The sequence below is a fragment of the Sprattus sprattus genome (genome assembly GCF_963457725.1).
Source record: "Sprattus sprattus genome assembly, chromosome: 15".
Taxonomy (NCBI): Eukaryota; Metazoa; Chordata; class Actinopteri; order Clupeiformes; family Clupeidae; genus Sprattus; species Sprattus sprattus.
This window is the reverse complement of record NC_137913.1, coordinates 11,218,071-11,236,591: the sequence shown is the minus strand read 5'-3', so window position 1 is coordinate 11,236,591 and position 18,521 is coordinate 11,218,071. Positions and strand designations below refer to the sequence as shown.

At 45.3% G+C, this 18,521-nt stretch overlaps 2 protein-coding genes across 2 annotated transcripts in view; both read left to right on the top strand.

The window, feature by feature from the left end:
- Positions 1-4,331: 4,331 nt before the first annotated feature.
- naif1 (nuclear apoptosis inducing factor 1) lies at positions 4,332-6,179 on the top strand (the record flags this gene model as incomplete). Its single annotated transcript, XM_080852697.1, has 3 exons — positions 4,332-4,773; positions 5,122-5,166; positions 5,704-6,179. The coding sequence occupies 3 exons, from the start codon at positions 4,332-4,334 to the stop codon at positions 6,177-6,179; spliced, it is 963 nt and encodes a 320-aa protein (XP_080708823.1).
- A 2,243-nt stretch (positions 6,180-8,422) lies between these two features.
- The window catches only part of eeig1a (estrogen-induced osteoclastogenesis regulator 1a), a 27,506-nt gene continuing 17,407 nt past the window's right edge, over positions 8,423-18,521 (top strand). Inside the window, exon 1 of the mRNA XM_080852283.1 lies at positions 8,423-8,652. Coding sequence (XP_080708409.1) covers positions 8,507-8,652 — 146 coding nt within the window. The 5' untranslated portion in view covers positions 8,423-8,506. The remainder of the gene's footprint in view (positions 8,653-18,521) is intronic.

Genomic DNA, 18,521 nt, shown 5'->3' with positions numbered 1-18,521 from the left:
TCCCATCTCCCCCCACTATTAACATATCCCACAAGACATCTGAGAATGATAAACATTACATCTCAGAAAGCTCAACAGGTGTCAATTCGTTTTTCATGATGATGCAAAAGTCAGCGCTCATGCCAAGAATGTACTGGAGTCATTTAGCCTTTCTAACTTCCAAGGTTGATCATACGTTCCTGTCTCTTCAGAACTACCGTGGTCCTGGCACAGTTTGTGTGTGTGTGTATGTGTGTGTGTGCGCAGGCTACCGGCCTCCAAATCACTCAACACCCTTTTTGTGTTGCCACCCAAGGATTGACTGTTGCCTATCAAAGAGCCACCTATGAGCCAGTAGCATTACCAGTTCATGACAGACCATTCAATGACAGAGCAAAAACTAAGCTATGTTCAACTTTACATGATAAATGTGTCAAGGTGTTGGGGGTGGTTGCTATAAGTGTCTTCACTTTGTACATGACGCATTCCTTGCAGAGCAGGTCAGCATTTAAATTGGACATGTTTGATGACAAAACATTTCATGTTCCTAATTTCACCACCAGCAAAATGAGTCGCCCCTTGTGATGCCCTCACAGTTCTGAGATTACATAAACTCACCCTGCACCATGTAGGTGAGATGGCAACATAGCTTCTACACCCCAGAGGGGCCACACAAGGTTGAGTTATTGGGCCAGTCCTCCTTCATTTATGTGTAGGACCACATGATGGATATCCGAGCCCGAGGGCTGTCCTGATGCTAATTTTAGCCGGTCACACACAGTCACACACACGGGGTGTCCATGGGTGCAGGCCAGTCCATGGCTTAAAGCTTGGGAGGCCAGCCAGTCCTTCAAACCCAACAACATATAGAGGTAGCAATTGATGGGGAAACTGAGCTGATGTGGTCTGATATGGTCAGACTGATGACGTGTGATGGGGAAACTGAGTTGATGTGGCCTGATAAGGTCAGACTGATGACGTTTCATGGGGAAACTGAGTTGATGTGATCTAATAGGGTCATACTGATACAGTTAGGATGTCAATTTATTTGAAAAATGTATTTGTGTTTGATAATTTATATAAAACAGCACTTGTTTTGCAAATGCACACATGATCAGTTATCTGGTGTTTTCACTATCCGCTTCTCCTGTGTTGTTAATGCGCCACGCCTGTACTGTGTTATGCAAAACAGTCACCAATCACTGAAAACAGCAAACAGCAGGTCTGAAAATCACATTGCTTACGTCAACCTCAAACCTCAAAACAAGACACCCAATTTTGGTGAGCAGGGTTTGATATTAACCACAGTCAATAGTGTCCCCCCGCCTCGTTGGAAGTTCAACTTCCACACTGAAGTGCATCACATCCTGATGTTATTGCACGTAGTTGGGCTTGTTTTGATCTCAGCAGATAACGGTGGCTGTCTACACCTGCCGCAGAACTGATAACCTTTGGAAAGGGGGCTAGCAGGCCGGTCAAAACTCAGGAAAAACAGGATGCTAGTCCTCAGTCTGTCCCTCTTTATTACCTGCCAAGGTGGGATTGTCAGATGCCACTTGACAACAGTGCAAAAGACAGAACATCTTATCAGTGAAAGAGAAGGAGTTATCACCTCTTATCATTTTATGGCTTTCCTTCTGAGGAGGATGAATGAAAAACAGCGTTTTGAGCAAAACAAGTTTTTTCGTTCTAAAAACACAAAAGCATTTGTGAGGGAGAGATTTCACATGAAATCTCTTGACATGGGCAAGTGAATACAATGTAACAAATGCATATGGCAACAGATCTTGAGAGAAAACGGAATCTTTGATCTTAATGTACACTTAGTGTTCTGTGTTTACTGAGCTACATGTTTAGTTATTCAGCACAAGACAGAAAGCATACTTATGCATGTCCTCAAATGAAGAGAGGTACATGCTATTGTATCTATGTGCACAAATGAAGGATTTTATCTGTGATGAGATACTTTTCACTGTTTTCCTTTCTGTGAATACATATATTTACTTATCCAATGCACAGAATTGCCATGATAAATGTTTGTTATGTGCCTCAGCTACGCCACCAACAAGTTTGCAGGGGAACAGTGACACGGCACTATAACTCTAAAGACAGAAATAGGTTAATGTCTCTGAGAGTACTGCCAGATCCCTGTACTCGGAGGCCCCGGGACCAGTATGTCCACACTTGAATCCAACATGTGTGTCTGCGGACAAGACAAATCAACATATTCCTTTTGCGGATGAAAACGTGGCCTGTTGTGAAAATACCTCACCATAACATTATGTAACATTTAGTGAAATTGCTTTAAATGTACAATTTCTGTAGATTTTTATCAGGGTAGAGAATAATTGTGTTAACTCCATATAAAACAAAAGCTTTGTTTTGTTAAGTGGACAATGACATCATCCGCATCACATCCTTGACACTAGCGGAACCCTTGGGAAGTGCATTCTTGGAAACGCCAACATTCTGTTCCAGAACATGGTGACATCACAATTCTGAGGCATGCTTCACCTCAAAAGGAACACTTGGAAAAAAAAGGCAGCGGTGACTGATACACTAAACAGTAACCAAACTGAAAAAAAGAGATTACTTAAGTTGTTTTTCTTCTATCAATCAGTGACAAAATATTTCTTAGAAACTCGTTGCAGTCTTTCATTGCAAAAAATATGATTGCCAGTACTGTGTACAGTACTGTTTGCTGTTTTTGTTATGATATTTTACATCAAAGTATACTACCCTTATAACTTTACAAGTTCACTATTACTACTAGTTTGAGTTGTAAGATAATTGAAAGTTATGCGTGGCTGGTGAAAAACAGGCTCAGGATTACCACACCCCTGAGCTAAAGGATGCAGAATATGGCATGTGTTGGTATTGGCGGTAGCATTTGAATGAGCCAAAAGACCCTTGGTCACACAGGAAAATCCAACTGCATCATGTGAGATCATTTCCACTTGGGTATCAAATTACTACTGCACACACTCCATTAGAATACTCAACTCACAAGTTTTGGCTAGCGGCCACCTAAGGGCCATGGTGGGAATTTTCTTTTGAGCTGCTTAGGAAATGCAAGTATTGGGAGCGATGGCTCATTATGACCCTTAAAGGCACCCAGTGCAACTTTCGAGGCTTAAAAATAAACATTCTAGTCTTTTTTACACGTAGTAAGTTTCAATAACTCCATACCATTACATATCGACATTCAAGGAGCAAAAATGAGACGTCGTTGTGTGGTGAGAACTGATAGAAAATTGTAAACAACAACAATCGCCGCCATTTTTTCCCCAAATCTTTATTTATTGGTGCCACCAATAAATAGAGCAGGATTCCAGTAAATGGAAAAATGGCCTCTTACCACCGGCGATTGTTGTTGTGTACGATTTTCTATCAGTTCTCACCACACAACGACGTCTCATCTTTGCTCCTTGAATGTCGATATGTAATGGTATGGAGTTATTGAAACTTACTACGTATAAAAAAGACTAGAAATTGAATGTTTATTTTTCGAGTCTCAAGCCTATAAAGTTGCACTGGGTGCCTTTAAGGGGCTCCGTAGTCCACCACACTACAGTACGTGATACTGAAGTACATTGCAGGGATAAAACTCTAATTTTAAAGAGGTTGGGAATTTTCTCAATAGACTTGGTCTTCATAAAACTAGATTACTCTTACTTCTGCTTCAGCGGTTTGCAAGAGTATGTCTGAGCAGGGAGCAAGTAATCAGGTCTTACTGCCCTCATTGCAAGATGATGTTACTCATTAGCAGGATATTCACTGAGCTGTTCACAGCACCCCAGACACAATGCTTATTTCCATTTTTATATTTCATTTGTCATATATATATAAAGAACGGGTAAAATAGATTTTATGATTTCTCCTGTATGGTTTTCTTGCAGCAGCCATATAGTTTATGGCTTTTTTGAGCTAGATAATTGTAATTAAATTAAATAGTTGATGGCATGCAGAGTTAGCCACCATATGTGGTCGCTGATGATCAGAAGAAATCAAATTTTTAGACATATGTGGTAAAATATTGCCACCTGTCGGAATTGTTCTGTAATAACGCTCTAAGACCGTCAAATGTTGAACTACCCATTTTGCCTTTGAGTGGCAGTGTCGTAAGCAAATACTGAGGGTGACGAAGTATGCCCATATGCATGGTTGAGCCAATCAAAGGTGCGTTACGGAGGAGGTGGGACTTCGGCCATTACGGACGCAAACGTTGTTGTAGGAGGAAGAAGCCGATTCCAGAAGCCATTACGTTGCGCAGCTCAGTCGAGAAAAACTTACTATTTTTACGTATATTACGCAATTTAATGCTTTTATTAAAGCCATATTTCATTTAGCCAATGGCATCACAGGCAAAAAAGAGGAAAATGAATTTCTCAGAAAGAGAGGTGGAAATCATTGTGGAGGAGATGGAAAAACAAAAACACATTTTAGTTAACCACTTCAACGCTGGCGTTACTCACATCGCCAAAAACAATGCATGGCTTGAGATACTAAAGCGCGTTAATGCAGTGACTACTTGTCAAAGGGAACTGGCTGAGGTAAAGAAGAAGTGGTCCGATCTAAAGACCGAAGTACGGCGGAAGGTGGCCCAAGCCCGCGCAGCCATGGAAGGCACTGGCGACTGCACCACAGTGCCCGTCATACTGACTTCCATGCAGCAGAGGATCTGTAACCTACTAGGAGAAGCTACGATTATCAGCCTTCCCGCGGGCGAAACGAGCGCAGAGATCAGCGTCCCTGTACCCATGAGCTCGGCGGCTACGGTCACTCTCACGCAAAGTAAGTCAATTACGTTAACGTACGCTAAAAGAACAGGCTTTGCGTGAAGTGCGCGGTAAATCGTGCAACTGCCTGCCTTGTAGTCTAGGCGATACGTCCTTTAAGTTAGGCGAACTAGGAATGTTAGGTTAAACATTTATGAAACCCGACGATTGATTTGAAAGGTAGTTAAATAGTCTCGACAAAGTCAACAAAGGTAACATACAGATGGGTTCTATGAGCTATATATATCTCTGCATGGTAGCCTTCACAAGTTTTTAAGCACAGGACCTACCACAGGATTGTATAAACTTGTCTCACATGAATAGGATGTGCAGTTGTGGTGATGGTGTCTTTGTGTGTAAACAGACATCCAGACTGCCTCTGCGGCCTGTGAAGTTAAAACCTTAGAAGGTAAAGTCCTCTCTTATTTCTGAAGTATCCATTGTGCCAGTGGTCAGCTTAAATCAGTTTCCAGATGAAGTATGAGGTGGCTGGTGTTAAAATGATGATTGATTCACTTCAAATTGTGGATAGTCATTAGTGAGTTTTACTCTCAGAACAACAACAAAAATATTCAGATTTCAAGTAGGCCTTTGCTTTAAGAAGACCAGGAAGTGTGACTGTTATCAGGAGATACGTGAGAGAGTTAAGATGAAATTTGAGAAAGCTGCCTTTGCGTACATGCCAAACTTGTCTTGTCTGTATTCAATCTGAGTGTGCATGTGATTATTTGGGTATTCATGCGTTGTGTTTGTGAGTGGATATGTGTGTGTGTGTGTGTGTGTGTGTGTGGATGTGTATGCGCATGCTTGTGTGTGTGTGTGTGGATGCTTGTGTGTGTGTGGATGCTCATGCTTGTGTGTGTGTGTGGATGCTCATGCTAATGCTTATGTGTGTGTGTGCATGCTCCTACTTATGTGTGTGTGTGTGTGTGTGTTCTGTGTCCAGGTGAGACCACTTACCACACGCTGGAGGAGGGCATGGTTGAGTACTGCACCACGGAGACGCCTTTAACCGTGACGACGGAGGCTCCAGTGGAGGTCCTGACGGCGCAGACGGAATGTTCGGTGAAGCCTCAGGAGCTGAAGAGCCGCATCGCACTCAACTCGGCCAAGCTGCTGCAGGAGCAGCGCGTCACCAACCTGCACGTGCGCGAGATCGCCCAGCACATGGAGAACCAGAACGACCTGCTGCAGATGATCCGGCGGTCCCAGGAGGCCCAGGCCTGCGCCCAGGAGAGGCAGGCCCAGGCGCTGGAAGGGACGCAGGCCGCCCTGCTCGCGCTCATCCAGATGTTCCGGCCCGCGCTCAAGGACCTCCGCAAGTTCCTGCAGAGCGCCAACAGCTCCGCCGTCATGACGGGGACTGAGGGCGGGGACAGTAAAGCCCCCTCCACAACTGAACAGGCGGAGGATGTGCAATAGACTCAGGAATGTGTGTGTGTGTTTAGATTCGTTTATGCATCTGTGTGTGTGTATGTGTGTATGTGTGTGTGTTTAGATTCGTTTATGCATCTGTGAGCGTGTATGTGTTTGTGTATGTATGTATGTATGTATGTATGTATGTATGTATGTATGTATGTATGTATGTATGTGTGAGTGTGTGTTTAGATGTGTTTATGCATCTGATTGCGTGTATGTGTTTAGATTTATTGTCATGTCTGCGGGTGAATGAGGATGTGTATGACCTTGTAAACTGTGTTTGCGTCTGTGTCTGGTTGTAAACTGTCTGTGTGTGTTGTGAGCTGTTGGTGTGTTTCTGTGCAAGGTTATGTGTGTGCGGTTTGTATATGTTTTCAAAGGAAAGTGCTTTTGCGTGAAACAGCATTTGTGTACAGGAATGTTAAAATATGTGTTTGACTATCTTGGTTGTTAAGTAGTTATGTGAGGATGCAGTCCCCGGGCTGTCCACTTTAGACAGGGTTATGTTGTACAGAGGTTTTGGACAGAAGTATGACGTTAGAGTTTTATTGTGAAAAACTCCTGGAGTGTATTTGCTTATTGTTTGACCCTAAGATTTTTACAAGCCATGTTGATGGTGCATCTGAGTTCTGTTATTTCCCCTGACATTGTCTTCCTCAGATGTGAAATAGCGGTGGTTTTGTTTTAAATGTAATTTAAGAAACAGCAGAGTGAAGATGAATGGCAAGGACGGATGTGTGAATGAGAAATTTTGAGTGTATGATCAGTTTAAAAGAATCTTGTCAGAAGTCAGTAAACATTTGTAGATGAGAGCATCATGGATTTGTCAGGCACAAAAAAAAAACAAGGGAAGCTGCAAAGCTGTTTAATATAAAAACTTGTTAAATTCACCAACTGTACCTTACTTCTGCCTGTTATTGCTTTTCATCTCCTCGTATGTTTCAAGACTAGGCAATAAACCGTTTCCAGGACTTTCTGTTTTGACATTATTCTGCAGAACAGAACTGAACAGAACTGCAGAACAGTGAACAGTGAACTGGAACATGAGCCATGGAGGCAGAAGGCACGACATGTTTCCCAAGCTATGCCTTACTACAACGCTAGAGGTCGCTGTAACATTTGGCTTTGTAAAGTACATCACCAAATTACCTACTCATAAAGCTACATTGTTTGCGAAATAGTGCATCTCTCTGTCTGTCTCTGCCTCTCTATTTAGAATGTATTTAGTAATTCCATATTTTGTATTATAGCCTGCGTTTAATACCATGTCTGATGCTATTGGCTAGTATTTTCATTAGGAAAGCGATTGTGATATAGCCAACCCCTGTAGGTGCATAGACATAAAAAAAAGCCCCCATCACCAGCGAGCTGGTCAACTCCACCAGGGAAAATAAATCCTACCGTTATGACGCATATATTAGGGCGGTGCTTGAGAAGTGGGAGTACAAAAGTCAGCCGCACATCATCCGCACAATTGAGTGGAAATCTGAGCTTCTGCAAATATCCCAAACATTCATGCTGATAACTGTTTTTGTGCCTTGTTTCGTAAGGATGTCAAAAGCATCATGATACATTTAGTTTAATCTATTGCCTTTTCTCACCAAACCGGTTGCCACATCAGTTTCTGAGGGCTTTTGGACTGCATTGTGTTCGTTTTAAAAGTGTTTATAGAAGGGTTGTCCATATTTTACAGACACTGAAAACACTGCAGTCCTTTCTTTCCGTGCAATAAATGTGCTGTTCAACTAGTTACGAAGAAAAACAACTACTAAAGTACGGCTAAAGTACTGTTAAGTGGTGTAGGCTACCGAAGGCGAAGACAGACTCAAACAATCGAGTGCAGGCAGGAGCAGATTGTCTGCGGAGCTCTCTCTCACTACAAGCAAGGCACATGCAAGCTGATGGTTCCGGAGGTAGGCTATAAGTCTGTTTCTTTGATCGAAGCATAAGATTTTTAATAATCAACTACTACTGCTGCGTGACTGCTGAGTGTTTATTTGTTTATTTTCTGCTTTGGGGAGTGAAGCGTTACATTGTTTAACGGTTCAAACTAGACTGCTGTTAAGAGGCATGCTGTTCAGATGATGCTAATGTGTTTCTTGGTTGTTTAGGAAACTTAACGCTAACTGCAAACATTGCTTGTTTTGCAGGCGATCTCCCTCGGTGATGGGAGATGAAAAGAAGTGATAAAACAGAAGAACTATCAGGCCTCGGACTGAGTGCTGTTATATGCTACACGCCACTGGCAATGCCCGTCATAAAGTTTAGTTTTACACGTTAAACCTCTCTTGGTCTTTACTGATTTGGCTGACACACAAGTCCAAGGACCAATGGCGTTTCTAATCAAGAAGAAGAAATTTAAGTTTCAGACCCATTTCACGCTCGAAGAACTAACTGCCGTGCCTTTTGTGAACGGAGTTCTCTTCTGCAAAATCAGACTTTTGGACGGGGGAGACTTTGCCACATCGTCCTCAAGGTAAACCTTATGAGACCACCCATCACTTTTAGAAAGTGTAGGATATAGCCCTTTGCTATTTCCAATCAAGTCTACAATGTGTATAAATGCAGCTAAAAAGGATAAAAGCGTCTGTTAAATGACTAAATCTCTAAATGTACAAGTAACAATATGATTGTCAATAGCAAATCATCATGTTATATTGACGGTCGTATTGCTTTAATGTTACGAACGCCTAGTTATTTTTCTATTGCATTCCCTCAAAAGAAATAGATGTATTTATGGATGGTTGTATTCTTCTTCATTGCATCTGTGATGTGTGATTAGACTATTTCGGTTACCACCTGACCCTGGCTCGGTAATTCTTGCAGTTCCTTGCAGTCAGGGGCACTGCTGCCATGGCTTTTATTCAAGGTGCAGACAAAAGGCGCACTGTGGGTTTTCTTCCCGTTAACGAACTGACGCCAGCGGTGACCGGATTGCAAATATGAATTCCAAATACTTGGCATCTACACACCAAGTGTAAACTGAGAGAATTTGCATGATTTACCACTTTTCAAATAAATTGATATGAACCCCCCTTTGCCAGCCTACATTTAGGAGCTGGACATCGAAGACCGCACTAGTTGGTTCCTAGCCAGGTAGCGGTTGTTGTTGTTGGTGACATCCATAAGGAATCCCCTGTGACCAGGGACCTATCCTGATTGGGATAATGTTCATGTTTTCTGAGACAAGGGAAAAATATGAGATGTGTGCGGGCGCATGCATGCGTTTATTTTACTAAGTTGTTTTGCTGGCATGTTAGTGTGTTTTGTGAAAAAACAACAAAGGCAGTAACCGAGATATATAAGGTTACAGAGCCCACATACACTGCGGAAGCTTTCTCTCTCTGCTCTTCCTCTCTCTCTCTCTCTTTCTCTCTATGCTTCTTCCTCTGTTGAGGCGTCCTTTGGCATCCACTATAAGCAAACCTGTGCTGTGCTGAACATATAAAGCCATAGCTCTAATGGCTTCCTTTTCCAGGTGTGTTTTTCTAGTGAATGGATGATGGATTGACACAGGTTAAGACATATACACTTAAATGAGCAAATTAGGGGATAGACGATTGATATGATGAATAAATTGGTAGATGGAGAGATGGGTAAATGCATTAAAATATTTGTTTTAATATAGTGCCAAAACCATACAATTCTCTCAATACTTTTAAATTCTTGATGATGGCAGTTATTTACATAACAGGTGAATAGGCTAGCACAGAGTAGATACATGTATGATGAGTGCGGTAGAAGTACTGCATGATCGTATGGTGGGGATGGTTAGGTGTAGACAGGGGGTCTCAGCAGGCAGATCACCTGGAGAGACTACAGCAGCATCCCACAGCAGAGAGTCTAGACTAGGAGGGGAAGAAAGTGACAAAATGAGTTGGCAGAGTTCGGGTATATGTACTTAGTGGCTATGGTGATGAGGAACCGGATGACTGCTGGAGGCAGGGCTGAGAGCAGCAGGAACAGGTCTGGCTTCTGTCACCGTAAACTGCTGTCTCTGGGTCTGCTGGGTCCTTCCGTTCTGTTCTGTTCCGACTGCATCGGGAATAACAGGAAGGACATGGCACACTGTCCACAGTCAGGATTTACTCTTACACACACACACACACACACACACTCTCTCTTACTCATACAACACACTCTCTCATACAACACAAACACAACACACACACACTCTCCTACAACGAACACACATTCACAATCTCTCTTTCTCTTGCTCACACACACTCTCTCTCTCCCACTTCATCACACTCTAGCTCACTCACTCACACACACACACACACACACACACACACACACACACATTCATACAACAAACAGACAAACTCACACTCTATTTTTCACCACACACACTCTCTCTGTCCTTTACTGCTTCTCGCTCAAGTAATAATCTCTCTCTTTCTGTATCTGTCCAACTGTCTCTCTCCATCTGTACCTCTGTACAACTGTCTCTCTCTCTCCATCTCAATCTTTGTCCACCTGTCTCTCTCTCCATCTGTATCTATCCAACTGTCTCTCTCTCTCCGTCTGAATCTCTGTCTACCTGTCTCTCTCTCTCCATCTGTATCTGTCCACCTGTCTCTCTCTCTCCATCTTTCCAACTGTCTCTTTCTCTTCATCTGTATCTCTGTCCAACTGTCTGTCTCTGTCCATATGTATCTGTCCAACTGTCTCTCTCTCTCCACCTGTATCTGTCCAACTGTCTCTCTCTCTGTCCATATGTATCTCTGCCAACTGTCTCTCTCTCCATCTGTATCTGTCCAACGGTCTGTCTCTGTCCTTATGTATCTGTCCAACTGTCTCTCTCTCTGTCCATATGTATCTCTGCCAACTGTCTCTCTCTCTTCTGATTTACTCTCCTCGTCTCCCTGTCTGCCACATGAACAGAGTGTGGAAATATGCTGGGGTGAAAGAGAGAGTGATTCGCTCTCTACTCTTTTCCTGCAGAATACAGAAGTGTGTGTGTGTGTGTGTGTGTGTGTGTGTGTGTGTGTGTGTGTGTGTGTGTGTGTGTGTGTGTGTGTGTGTAGCCTTAGCTGCTGCTTTCCACACCCGTGCCAGCCAGATGGGTTCATTGTGACCTTACAGAGAGTGTTAAAAAGTCCCTCGCACCTCGACACAAAGCTGACCGTGTCCGATCACCAGGGTCAGCCCCACTCGGGGCGAGCCAGACACTCCGGTCACGTTCTTGCTGGAGAATGGAAAGTGCCAGGGCCCCATGTAGCTGGCAGTGCCGCTGGTGCCCACCCATCTAACACCATTTGAATTCAAGTCACACATGCACTCATTCAGTCTTTACCCCCCCACACCCCCCAACACACACCTTGTGTATGTGCCACACACACACACACACACACACACACACACACACACACACACACAGACCTCCTGCATCACAAAAACAGCTTTTGTTTGGGTGTAGACTCCATGCGTGGCTGCAGAGGCTCGAGGTTGGTGTGTGAAGGTGCTGGGTCGAGTGTGGTGTGTGAAGGTGCTGGGTGGAGTGTGGTGTGTGTGTGAAGGTGCTGGGTGGAGTGTGGTGTGTGTGTGTGAAGGTGCTGGGTGGAGTGTGGTGTGTGTGTGAAGGTGCTGGGTTGAGTGTGGTGTGTGTGAAGGTGCTGGGTGGAGTGTGGTGTGTGTGTGTGTGAAGGTGCTGGGTCGAGTGTGGTGTGTGTGTGAAGGTGCTGGATCGAGTGTGATGTGTGTGTGTGAAGGTGCTGGGTTGAGTGTGGTGTGTGTGAAGGTGCTGGGATGATGGCAGGAGGGAGGACAATAGAGAAAGGTGGATTACACACACATGTTTACCCGCAGGATAAGAGATGCTGGCTTTGGGACAGGGCAGATCTCTTTCTGGGACGCTTGACTCTTCTGCTGTTACTGATCCACTTGCTGAAACAGAAGGGAGCCAGGGGACCCTGTAGTCAGGGCTTGCGGTTCCTTTTTGTTGTGTTGTGGTTTTGAGATCCCCTCCCCCCCCTGCCCGGACCAAAGTCTCTCTTTGTCAGTCTAATTCCCTTTCAGTCACACGGTCTCGCGCTGAGAACTGCGCCAAAACCTGATTTATTTTTTTCTTTTTACAACTGTTCAGTGCTGCCTCTTCTGCCCTGGTCTAATGGGAGTATTTTTTTGTATGTGCTCCTGGAGCCACGGGCAGAACAGAGGGTATTGTAGTGTCTGTACCTCTTAGAAGGTCAGGCTTTGTTCGGTGGATCCCAGTTGGTGGGGCGGCTGTGTTTACCTTTGGGCAGTAAAAACAGGAAGATGAGAGGAGCGGGGTGTTGGACGTGTTGGACGGGGTCAGGAAGTGGTGCGCTCAGCAGCGGGATGAGGAGGAACCGGACTGGTGGAGGGGTGTGTGAAGTCACACACTGACTCAGCAGATAAAAGCTGCCAGTAATGAAGTGTGTGTGTGTGTGTGTGTGTGTGTGTGTGTGTGTGTGTGTGTGTGTGTGTGTGTGTGTCAGAGGGCATACAGTATATGTTTGCATTCATATGTGTGTAAATGTGTTTGTTTCTGGGAGTGTGTGGGTGAACATGGTTTTGTTAGTCTGTGTGTGGCAGATGGCTTATATGTTTGCATTCATATGTGTGTCGGATGCTCACCAGTCTTTCACAGTCTTACACACACACACACGCCCAGACACAAACATGCATATTCAAATATAACATGTGTGTTCCTGTCAGAAGCTCAGGAGTCTTTCCTAGAAATTCCCTAGAGCCACACACAAGCACGCTCACTCACAGGTTTGCTTTTGTGTGTGTGTGTGTGTGTGTGTGTTTGGTCAGTGTGTGTCAGTGTGTGTCTGTGTGTATGTATATTTAATGAGTGCAATGACCCTGTGGTCTTGTTTTCAGAACGTCAGGAGCCTGTAGCTCTGTCGGAGCCTCAGGACTCTTTCCCACAGATTCCCCACAGACGCACACACAAGCATGCTCACTCGTGTGTGTGTGTGTGTGTGTGTGTGTGTGTGTGTGTGTGTGTATTTAATGAGTGTAATGACCCAGTGATCTTTTTCAGCAGAGCCTCAGAACTTCATAGCGGTTCTGTCTTTCCTAGAGCCTCCCCTGACGGCCGCACACGACGGGTGTGGCGGTCATTTAGAGCGAGCGGTCGACTCGTAATGACCCGTCGCTGTGCCCCAGCCTCTTCCACAGCCTCTAATTTCACCGGAGGCTCGCCACTAGTCCCTAATTGACCTCCTACCAGTGCACTTAACGTCCCTACACCTCCCTCGTAATATCACAGTGCCGCTGGAACACGCTGCTTTTCCCAGAGAAGTCGTGGGAGGTTCAGAATCCGCTGGATTATTTTAGGAATTTGAGTTGGAATTTCGGGCCTGCGCCCCGAACACGGAGAAATGGGGATTAGAGTGTTTGGATGTAAAAATAGGAGCTCAAGAGAGGTTTTCTGTTTCTCTGCTTGCTTTTTTATTTACCAGAGTTTCATCTCAGCAGCTTAGCGGTCTACAGATTACCATGGGGAAAACGTATACTTTGTGCAGAGTTCTAAGATTATAGACTGATTGGATAGCTTACTTCGCTGTGGATGAATGGTATTATTTTAAGACTATAGAGACCATACAATTAGCTTTTTGCGTTCTGAACGAGCGTCAGTGTACACGTAAAGCATCCCTCAAGTGGTATTTACATGATATGTTTAGAGTTGAGCTATAAGCATAGAGTAGGTATTTGCAGTAAGAGATAGAGATGGAGTTATGTGCAGCACACCGATGGATTTTAGGAAACCACAGCTTTACTAAGGCCCCTAAATTAGCATCCCATACCTGGTCAAATAAGGACTGTAACCACGTAGCTCACATTTTCCAATACACACACACACACACACACACACACACACACACACACACCTGGTGCTAACAACACCAATATCATGGGTTTTAGCGCCATGCATCCCCGCTGTGCTTGGTTCAAGTTCAGGTTCATGTTCTGTTCAAGGTTTCTCCTGTGCCTCTCATTGTCACTGCCACTGCCACGCTGTAAACCTGTGCCCACTGGGAGTACTTAGGGCCTGTGTTCTCAAGGACTGTGTGTGTGTGTGTGTGTGTGTGTGTGTGTGTGTGTGTGTGTGTGGGGGGGGGGGCCTTAGGGCCTGTGCCCTCAAAGACTGTGTGTGTGTGTGGTGTGTGTGTGTGTGTGTGTGTGTGTGTGTGTGCGCCTCTGTGTGTGAGGGTGTGTGTATGTGTTTGTGTCTGTTTGTGTGTGTGTGTGTTGGGCCTTAAGGCTGATTCATGCTTCATTGCGTAAGCGTAAGTGCAAGCGCAAGAGGCCGCGCAAGCTTGCTTCAGACTTTCTGTTAGGGAACCTGTTATCTATCTGCAGAGCAAATGCCAGGCTCATACAAAAACATTAACGTGAATTACTTGATGCTAACACCTAGCGCGGTGTCTATAGGATTTTCCATATACGTTAGCATTAAGTTAACGTATTTTCTGCTTGCCTTGAAACCTAGTTTCTCCGATGATGGCTCAGTCTGGAATAGATTTCAGATAATATCTGAGCTAGATCTACTCTCGACAGTTGACAATTACTGCTTGTTTTTCGGAGGCCTTCAGATTAGATTTACAAAGCATAACAGCTTTGTGTGTGTGTGTGTGTGTGTGTGTGTGTGTGTGTGTGTGTGTGTGTGACTGTCCAGTTATGCAATAATCTTCTGCTCTTTCCCCTTCACTCCCCATCCCAGAGTGCAGGCCCATACAGCATGTTTGAAGCTTTGATTTTAATGTATGGCAGTAGGGATCTCTCTCTCTCACACACACACACACACACACATACACACACACACCCTCCATTGTGTAGTGGGCAGACACGTGAGCTTAAGTCTGTGTGTTTTACAGCAGAGTTTGTGCCTGATGACAACATGCTGAACTGATGAAAGATTTAAAAGGGCTTTGAAGTCTTGAGGTTGTTGCTTTCTGAATTGAGGACGGCAAACTGTTTTATTAAATTCTCATCACAATGCTCATAAAGCTGCCGTTGCAAGTAGTGTGTCATGTTTATTAAAGATAAATGGCTTAGATCAAATGTTATTTTCCAAGATCTAAAGACTAATTTTTGTCATTGTATGATGAAAACTGACTGTAGAAAACAAACTGTGTGTGTGTGTGTGTGTGTGTGTGTGTGTGTGTGTGTGTGTGTGTGTTGAAGCGGGCCTTAGTGCTGGAACAGGTGGCTAGAACAGTTCTGCTGGAAGTCTGGAATGTGTTGAGCGAGTGAGAACGGTGCGGAGAGCAGAGTCCGTCCTTGTCCCCTCCATGTGACTGTACTAAGAAACACACACTCACAAACACACACACACACACACACACACACACTCACATACTCGCACTCCCCACCAGGCCTCCAATGGCATTCTGCACAGGGACATGCTGTACTGTTATTGCCCCTGGGTGAAGGGGCTCTGTTCAGGGAGTTATTCGTGGAAACTTGGAACTTCAGGGAATTTATCCCTCTCTATCTTGCCTTCTCTTTCTCCCTATCCCTCTTCTCTGTCCCTCTCTCCCCTCTTCTTTTTCCCTCCTCTCTCTCCCTTCTCTCTCTCCCATCTACTCTCTCACCTCCTTCTCTCTGCTTTTCGCCATGTCTTTCCACTCACTCACTGTCTGTCCCCTTTCCCCTTATCCCTGTTCTCTCTTCTCTCTCTCTTCTCTCCTTTCCCCTCCCCTCCTCTCTTCATCTCATCACTTCTTTCCTTCGTGACTGGCCCTCTGTCCTCTCCCCTCTGTTCTCTGTTGTCAGAAGATGGCGTGTTGCAGATCAGATTTTTGAACATGTTTACTGCCAAAATCAGTGTGTGTGTGTGTGTGTGTGTGTGTGTGTGTGTGTGTGTGAAACTGTGAGTGTGTGTGGATCACAGATTAGACGCCAACAAAAAGGACCAATCCTATCAGCAATTAAAGTTGAAACCCTGCACTGACCCAATCAGCCTGACAAACACAGGCGCGTCTTCAGGGCCGTCCATCCTGGATGCTATTCAATCAAGATGGCTGCCTGTTGCGGATGTTTTTGCTTTCTTTGCATGATTACAGCCGTGTCATCTGGAGGGGAAAATGCCTCAGAGGATCAAAGGGCTGGACCCTGCCCTGCTCTGCCCTGACCCCCAACCCCCCCCCCTCAGTGACCTCCCCATGGCACTGCTGGAGGGAACTGTATGGAGGTTGTGTAGTGCAACTTGCAACAGCCTATGTAGATTTCAGGCTGTTCTACTGGGATGGGTTACCTCTGACCCTCCACGTACACACACACACACACATACACACACACGTACACAGTCTACCATACTCAAACTGATTCATGCACATACACACACACACACACACACACACACACACACACGCACACGCTTGCACATTGGCGCTCATTCACTCCCTGTCCAATTCCAGTTCACTCTGTCCAATGTCTGTAAAACTAGACCATGGACAACGGCGCCATTGTGGAAAAACAAAAGTTCATTTGGCGTGTGTGTGTGTGTGTGTGTGTGTGTGTGTGTGTGTGTGTGTGTGTGTGTGTGTGTGTGTGTTTGGGGGGGGGGGCTCTCTCCCTTTACAGATTTGTAGTTATGTAACTGAAAATGTGGAACACACTGTGTTCAGTGAGGCCTTGTCCATCGGTCACTCCAGTGGTGCGTGTGTGTGTGTGTGTGTGTGTGTGTGTGTGTGTGTGAAGCCCGGAGCCTCATTGATCGACACAGAAAACCATTAGGACAGTCACATGCCGTGTGTCCCTGCTGACCAGAGTTCCTGAAAACACACAGTCTAACATACTCAAACTGATAAACACACACACACACACACACACACACACAGCCCAAAGGCTGTCCCTGCTGACTGGAGTTCCTAAAAAAAATCCCTCACGCCTCTTCTGCTGACATGGACAGCTGAGTGTGTGTGACCCCACCCTTAGAGTCCTGTGTCTCTGCTGTCCTGTGTGTGTGTGTGTGTGTGTGTGTGTGTGTGTGTGTGTGTGTGTGTGTGTGTGACCCCAACCTTAGAGCCCTGTGTCTCTGCTGTCCTGTGTGTGTGTGTGTGTGTGTGTGTGTGTGTGTGTGTGCGTGTGTGACCCCAACCTTAGAGCCCCGTGTCTCTGCTGTCCTGTGTGTGTGTGTGTGTGTGTGTGTGTGTGTGACCCCAACCTTAGAGACCTGTGTCTCTGCTGTCCTAGGGCCTTCCTGCAGCCTCACCCAGTCACACATCATGGTGTCCACATCATCTTACTTTGATTTGATTTGATTGGCCAGATCAGGGATGGATTCATTCAGCTCCTGTGCGAGTGAGTGTGTGTGACTCCTGCACGCTTAGAAAAAAGATACCGTCACCCTCTAGACCCTTTGAGGGGTTCTTCAGCCGCTCATAGAGGAAACCATGAAAGTTCTATTACGATACTCCTAGAGTTAATCTGAGGAACCCATGGAGAAACACTCTTGGTGTTTTAAGGATCTTTAGCGTTACAAGAAGAATTTTTTTCTAGTGCGTGTTCTCCTGTGTTTGTGCAGGAGGGAGAGGAGTTGTCCATACAGATTTTTCAGTGCAGCTGGATCACTCCTCTGTTCATGTCAGCACATCAGCTTGTGGATCACTCCTCTGTTCATGTCAGCACATCAGCTAGTGGATCACTCCTGTGTTCATGTCAGCTAGGGGATCACTCCTGTGCTCATGTCAGCTAGTGGATCAGTCCTGTGTTCATGTCGGCACATCAGCTACTTCTCTTTTCATGCTCTCGTTCTTACTCTCTCTCTCTAACACACAGAGACACACACCCACACACACACACACAGAAACACAGACACACAGACACACTCACACTCACGCACTAAGAAACACAGACCCACACAAACACAAACACATAACCACACACACACACACACACACACACACACCCACACACACACACACACATACACACCCTCCTGCATTCTCCTGTCTCTCTGTCCTCCTGACCTGACTGAGCTGTATTGTGTTGCCCGCTTAAAGGTGCCAGAACTCACAGTGTGTGTGTTTGTGTTTAAACGCCCATGCCTGTTTGTGTAACTCCTGGAATACTAACCCCCTGTTGCTAGGCTTCTGTGCGTGCGTGTGTGCGTGCGTGTGCGTGCGTGTGCGTGCAGGCTGTGGGCTCTGATTAAAGTCACTTCCTGTCAGGATCACATTTGGACCTGGGTCGCTCTCAGGCTGCGGGCCCAGTTCTGGTGGCGAGGGTTACTGCATTACGCCCGGATGCCCCGCGGGTCCCTCAGTCACCACACGCTCTTCCTGTGTGTGTGTGTGTGTGTGTGTGTGTGTGTGTGTGTGTGTGTGTGTGTGTGTGTGTTTAGTCTTTAACTACTTTTGG